At 37.0% G+C, this 7,337-nt stretch overlaps 1 protein-coding gene across 2 annotated transcripts in view; it reads left to right on the top strand.

The window, feature by feature from the left end:
• The window catches only part of LOC109214858 (multiple RNA-binding domain-containing protein 1), a 9,823-nt gene extending 6,158 nt beyond the window's left edge, over positions 1 to 3,665 (top strand). For both annotated transcript variants that reach the window (XM_019378814.1, XM_019378815.1), the window contains exons 11-15: positions 1,075 to 1,179; positions 1,301 to 1,402; positions 1,491 to 1,664; positions 2,928 to 3,059; positions 3,148 to 3,665. In XM_019378814.1, the coding sequence (XP_019234359.1) occupies positions 1,075 to 1,179; positions 1,301 to 1,402; positions 1,491 to 1,664; positions 2,928 to 3,059; positions 3,148 to 3,318 (684 nt within the window). In that variant the 3' untranslated portion in view covers positions 3,319 to 3,665. The remainder of the gene's footprint in view (positions 1 to 1,074; positions 1,180 to 1,300; positions 1,403 to 1,490; positions 1,665 to 2,927; positions 3,060 to 3,147) is intronic.
• The last annotated feature ends 3,672 nt before the right edge of the window (positions 3,666 to 7,337 follow it).

Genomic DNA, 7,337 nt, shown 5'->3' with positions numbered 1-7,337 from the left:
CCCCCCAACCCACACACACACACACACACACACATCCACAGGGGAGAAAAAAACTGGTATCAGACAACTAATAACTTCAAGAGATCAGCATCTGTGTAACATTTTAAAGAAGTTTGTAACGTCAACATCATTCTTAATTTCGTTCAATTTTGCCTGTTTACTCGCATGGAATAGATCTAGCAGAAAAGTAGGGGACAATGGAAGAAAAAGATCTATGTAAGCAATACCAATTAGTTGGGATTAAGTCTTAGTCATGTTAGTACGTTTACTTTGTGTCCAATGTTTTTTAGGAAATTTTAGTTTCGTTAGGAATTTCAAAAAAAAAAAAAAAGAAATTTTAAATAACTTATATTAGAGAAACTATGTCTTTATAAGATTGCACTAAGACAGGCTTAAATAGACAACAACAATAACATACCCAGTATAATCCCACAAGTGGGGCCTGGGGAGGGTAGTGTGTACGCAGACCTTACCCTTATCTGGCGAGGTAGAGAGGCTATTTCCGATAGACCCTCGGCAAAATAGGCTTGAATAGAGCAACATGAATAGTGAGTCTTCATATAGTTGAACCTAGCATGCTTGGGACCGAGGTGCAGTTGTTGTTTTTGTCATACAAAAAAATATGGAATATATTACACTTTCTTTAACTTGGTCTTTACATATTCATTTATTTTTTGTTTTATTGGTAATGAACTATGGCCTGCCATATGAATCGAAGTGGTTTTGATGGATTATGGCATATAGTCTGCAAATCAAGGATTTGAAGAAGGAGATAGATTCGCTGTAAATCATCAGAAATAAATAAGTCATAGATATGGACTTTACTCTAGGTATCAGCAGACTGTTTAATTCTCATGGATGCTGTTCAACTGCTCTACTATTACCAAATATTCATGCTATTCCTAATAACGAAGGCAAAAAAGTACAGCTACAGGAAACAAGTAACAGGGAAGAGCATTGCAGTTTTAGAAATCCCTTGTTGCCTCTTTGTTTGTTCTTCTGGCTGCCTTGAGTTTCCAGGTTTCTTTTCATGTTTCAGTAACCAATTAACGTTTTTGCTTTCCATCTTTCCAGTCACGATCACTGTATGTCAAGAACCTAAATTTCAAGACGTCTGATGAGAGTTTAAAAGAGCATTTCACTCAACACATAAAGGATGGACGAATATTAAGTGCGAGAGTAAGTTCTTTTGGCTCTTTTTTATGCTGAGACTTTTACTATCTTAGAAGAATATTTCCTTCTCACTGCCTGAGAAAATGACTCTTCTTCCTCCAACACCTGTTAATATTATTCTGTGAAGGTGAAGAAGCATGTAAAGAATGGAAAGAATGTCTCAATGGGTTTTGGATTCATTGAGTTTGATTCCGTTGATACAGCAATCAATGTTTGCAAGGATTTGCAGGTAATCTTCCTGAATTTTTTTAACATTCTATCCATACATTTGGGGCACTTACAACCAATTTTTCAACTTCCCATATCTTGTCATTCAGGGCACTGTTTTGGATGGTCATGCACTTATATTGCAACTTTGTCACACTAAGAAGGATGGTCAACTTCCAAAGAAAACTGAGAATGACAAGAGCTCGACTAAGTTGCTTGTTAGGAATGTTGCTTTTGAGGCAACTGAAAAGGATCTCAGGCAACTATTCAGTCCATTTGGGCAGGTAATTCCTCCAACTGTTGGTATCTTATGGTGATACTATGTAGTAAAAAGGTGATACTAGGTCTTTTGGTGTTAAAATCGCCAAAGGTAGATGTTGATTGAGGAGAAATATGGCTGTGAGACACGGGGATGTATTATATCCGAACTGTTTTTATTTCGAGTCCGCGTGAGAGAAGCTTTATATGTCTTGAACTCATAGAATTTCACTGATGCTGATCTTTTGGTCTGAGTCCTCAAAAGTGAGTTTTACCTAATAAATTATATTAACTATTTTCTTCTAAGATTATCGAGATCAAGGGTTTATAGTGTCTCTTTTTCAATTTGGTCTGAATCCTTAAAATTGACGTTTACTGATTGATTATATTAATTTGTTTCTTCTGAGATTATCGAGATCAAGGGTTTGTAGTGTCTCTTTTTCAATTTGGTCTGAATCCTTAAAACTGACGTTTACTGATTGATTATATTAATTTGTTTCTTCTGAGATAATCGAGATCAAGGGTTTGTAGTGTCTCTGTTGCAATGTGCTTTTTCTTATGTAGCAGCGTCTTGCGCTCACAATTTTCCATTTGGCTGGTTTAGACCACGATATAAAGCACGTTAAACGAAATAAAAGTGTAGGATTTAAGTATTTAATACCTAGAAATTGTTAATTTTTAATGAAAGATCTATTCTGATTATTTAATTAGCATTCTTATCGTCTGATATTCAAGTTGTATAATTAGGAACTATTAATCAATGAAAAATCAATTGTGACTATGAAATAAAAGCTACTTAACCGTTTTGATATTCAAGTGGGGAAGGATAGAAGGATGGGCACATTATCCTTGGTTCTTAATCATTCTAAAATCCGTTGAGTACTACATATTCTTTTTGCTGTGATGTATATAACTTTGATTGGGAAAACAAAAACAGATTAAACTATAGGGTCCCACACTTCAACTTTGCCTGGTAGCCTGTTTATGCAGATTTAAATGAGCATCCGGATTTTCTCTGCTTTGTAATGCTTTTTGGTCAAGTATCGTGGGTAATAGAATGAGTTATGGAAATCATGAGCTGAAAAATGTTAATTTAGACAGAATGATGCATGGTAGGTGATCTAGCTACTAGGGGGCTAGGGCTAGGAAAAACCATTCCAAGCGATGCTTTGATTCTGTGAAAGTCTGACATGTATGCTATTTTTGTTTTGCATTCATCATCGATATTTCATAGCTGTTTAACAACGTTCTTTTCTTTCTTTTGACATCAAATTAAATTCATCCTACAGATAAAGAGCTTAAGGCTGCCGATGAGATTTGGGAACCATAGAGGTTTTGCATTTGTAGAGTTTGTTACGAAACAAGAGGCAAAGAATGCCATTGAAGCTCTATCCAATACTCACTTGTATGGGCGCCATTTGGTATGTCATCTTGCAATTCTCAGACATTGTGTATATCTACCTAAATATCACCAAATAATATGCTGTGTATGTGTATGTTGCATCTCAGGTTCTGGAGAGAGCCAAGGAAGGTGAGAGCTTAGAGGAATTACGCGCTCGTACAGCTGCTCAATTTAGTACTGAGCAAAATGGGTTTCAAACTGCTAAATTATCCAAGAAGAGAAAACACATGGCTATATTGGACGAAGGGAGTCTTAAATTTGAGCGAATTGCTGATTAATACTTCCCTACTCCATATGTAACACAAGGATGGGTTTTTTTCTTTCCCTTTTATCCCGTATCAGTTGTCTTGTATAGGTTAAAGCTACTAATTTTGGCAGTCCTAATAGCAAATGGTACTATGACCAGAGCTTGTTCAATCGTGTTCAAGGAGTAAAAGAGTCAATCTTGTTAGAATGTGGGTGGCACTTGAGAGTTCTCTTGGTTTACAAAATTAACCATTTTTTCTTTGGGACAAGATCCACTCAGAACTTGAGTTTTCCAGCTTTGTTCATTAATGTAATGTTTTGATATCGTTCTCACTTTGTATTCTAGCTCATGAAAGCTTTCCACAAGTTCTGCTGCAAAGTTAATCTGTAATTCTTGTGCTTGTCAGGTTGTGACGAAATGATCAAAGTAGGTAAACAAAGTTCGATCCTTTTGACTTTTCGTCTGAATAACAGGGGGTTTATAATACTTGTTTGAAACCATAAGAAAATACTTGTGTTTACTATCCACCAAAAACCACAAGAAAATACTTGTTTGACTCAAGATTAGTAGGTTTACTATTCATCTGAGTTTCAAAGTGAATAGTTCAAGATGGAAATAGTGAATTTTTTTGGTTATCGGAAAAGAAACAGAAGGGCAACAGAGAGGATTTAATGAAAAATTGTGTTTCCTATCCTGGATCCGCCTGCCATTGGTTAATTTAAGAAAGAACTAGAAATTTATCCCCAGAACATGAAAGCAGTCTATTACAACTCTCTCTATTACAACTGTTGGAAGGTTACCAGCAGTACCTCACCTGTTGGAAGGTTACCAACACTGCACCAGCTCTCTCTATTACAACTCACTATTTCTTCAGGTAAGGTTGTGGAATGTTGAATCCAGCAACGCCGGCTATTCAATTGTCAGAGATTCAATGTAACTGCATCCGTCATAACATTCTTCTTCCACCGCCAAACTTCCGTGAAGTTCACTATTCTGGCTGTCGATAGATCTGCCAGTTCATCAAAATCTGTAAGATGTTTAGGGAGGGAGATATCATATAAATGATGTACCGTTAGGTTAAATGCCAGTATTTTCCAGGTATATATTGTCCTTGCATTCAACCAACCAATACAGAAATTGGTTAACGCAAACACTTGGTGTGTACATGTCACGACCAGGATTTCCCACTTTCGGGAGTCGTGATGGTGCCTACTAGTGAAAGCTAGGCAAGCCAACCATTTGAATTATTTACCTTTTTCCCATTTTAAATCCTTTAACAATTAAGAACCAACATCATATAAATAACGGAATTTAATAAGCGGAAGACTGAAATGTAATATTTTAATAATGATACCAATATCAATCCATAACATAAACTACCCAGAACTGGTGTCACAATTTCACAGACTATCTAGGAATACTACAAATAAGGGTCCGAAAGATAAATACAACGCTGTCTCTGAAATACATAAAGAAACAGAATGAAAGGATGGAAGGAGACGCCAAGGCCTGCGGACGCCTGCAGGACTACCTCGGGTCTCCGAATGGACTGAAGGTAGCAACCCAAAGCTGAGGTCCGTATGCTCCAGTACCGGGGATCTGCACAAAAGAGTGCAGAGTGTAGTATCAGCACAACCGACCCCATGTGCTGGTAAGTGCCTAGCCTAACCTCGGCGAAGTAGTGACGAGTCTAGGACCAGACTACCAAATAAACCTGTGCAGTTAAATCATGTACAGCGGAAAATAAAGGCAAAACTTTACAGTTAAAGAAAGGAAGGGGGAAACATGCTGCGGGGAACAACAAGTAACAACAGAAACTAACGGTTAAATGTAAAGAACACCATAACTTAATTATCAATAGAAATCAGGAAATCAAAGACAAGTGCACGGCACCACCCTTCGTGCTTTTACTCTCGTCCTCACCAAAAATCAATATATTCGGCACGGCATCACCCTTCGTGCTTTTATCTCACATAATCATGGTAGGGATCCATTATTCAGATAATTCGAGTTTCGATAACTATAAAAAGAACTTTCTAGTTCACTCAGACGCAATAACAAATATATTATATTAATATATATATAACAGTGTGCAGTGTATATAATAAGCTTTTCAGGCAGCTCCCACCACAATATAGATAACAAAAAGAAAGTAAACACCATTGTTGTAGCTGTTGCTTAGCTGCCTTTTTTCCTCAGTCTTCACTCTCTTTTTTCCACTTTAGGGTTTCTACTTTTAAGAATTCAAAGTCTCAATAACTGGGTAGTAGTGGTTTTAATTGTTGGGGTGTGATGTTATGTGCTTCTTGTCTAATTATTCCAAGAATTGTGATTTTTGAATATATTCTTGTTCTCTCTTATGAATCTTAACTGTTTGAGATGATACCTATTGTCCACCCATATCTGATATTTACTTGTCAAATTGAAATCTTGCTTGTACCCTTTTGTTTTCTTGAATCACACAATCCAAAAAGCTTGTTCTCTCTTATGAATCTTTTAGATTGCTTTGTACAATCTAAAAAGCTTGTTCACTCAGAAAAGAATGATCGTTGTCAATCTCAAAAATCTGATTTTCAATATTAAAATAGATGGAATAACTGTCTCCATTCCTATCACTAACTAAAAAAGTGTCATCAGAGATGAAATTCTGAATGTCTTTAACGCCGAATAAATAATCAACACTACTGCAACTAGAATTGTCACGATTCCCCCAACTATGAATGTTTTTCACTTTTCGATTTGGATCTTCATTGGTATTTTCAATAGGACCAAGACTGCCGCCTTGGGGGAGAAGTTATAGACACCTTTCCATACTTTGTATCTGCAGTACTTCATTTAATTTCTTCTGCAGTATTAGGCTTTGGCGGCATTTATCATGCACTTCTGGGACCTGAGACACTTGAAGAATCTTTTACCTTCTTTGGTTATGTCTGGAAAGATCGAAATAAAATTACCACAATTTTAGGTATTCACTTAATCTTGTTAGGTCTAGGTGCTTTTCTTCTAGTATTCAAGGCGCACGGAATGATCCTTCGTGCATTATCACTCATATAAAGGCACGGAATTGTACATCGTGCGGCACGACATCACCCTTCGTGCATTAACACTCTCTCAGAAATATCATGCACGGCATCACCCTTCGTGCTTTAACACTCTCTCACAAATATCATGCACGGCATCACCCTTCGTGCTTTAACACTCTTTCTTACCCAAACAACAATCACAAAGCAATAAGGGCAAGAGAATCAATAAAATCACAATAAAATTCCGGCAAGGGAACAATAGTACAACTATCATATCCCGGCAAGGGAAACAATATCAAAAGCAATAACATCCCGGCAAGGGAGATAACATTAAAAGCAACAACATCCCGGCAAGGGAGACAATATCATAATCCTCTTCTCTTTTTCAAATTTACTTCACAACTCAATTCACAACTTGAGCCAATGCTCTATAACTTAATTGCCAATAATACTTCCACAAATTATTTTACAACTTGAGCCAACGCTCTTCAATGTTCAATTACCAATATTACTTCCGCAAGCCTTGTTCAACAATAGAAATCATCACATAAGGCATGAACAATACAAAACGGGGTCACATTAATCATAGAATAAGACTCACGGGCATGCTTGACACCAACGTATAGATACTCGTCACCATGCCTATACATCGTACTCAATAATTAACACATAGCAAATAAGACACGACTCCTAATCCCTCAAGCTAAGGTTAGACCAAACACTTACCTCGATGCCACGAACACAATTCAAGCCTCTACTACCGCTTTACCTCTTGTTTCCACCTCCAATTCGCTTGAATCTAGTTAAAATATACTTAACGATATCAATAAATGCTAAATGAGTCAACTCTAATGCATGAAAAATGGGTTTTCAAATGATTTCCCCAAAAGTCAAAAATTGACCCCCGGGCCCGCTTGGTCCAAACCCGAAATTCGGACCAAAACCCGATTACCCATTCACCCCCGAGCCCGGATATATAATTGGTTTTGGAATCCGACCTCAATTTGAGGTCTAAATCCCCAAATTT

This window comes from Nicotiana attenuata, unplaced genomic scaffold (assembly GCF_001879085.1).
Source record: "Nicotiana attenuata strain UT unplaced genomic scaffold, NIATTr2, whole genome shotgun sequence".
In the NCBI taxonomy this organism is placed as follows: Eukaryota; Viridiplantae; Streptophyta; class Magnoliopsida; order Solanales; family Solanaceae; genus Nicotiana; species Nicotiana attenuata.
Note: the sequence above shows the minus strand (reverse complement) of the source record. Positions and strands in the feature narration are given on the sequence as shown.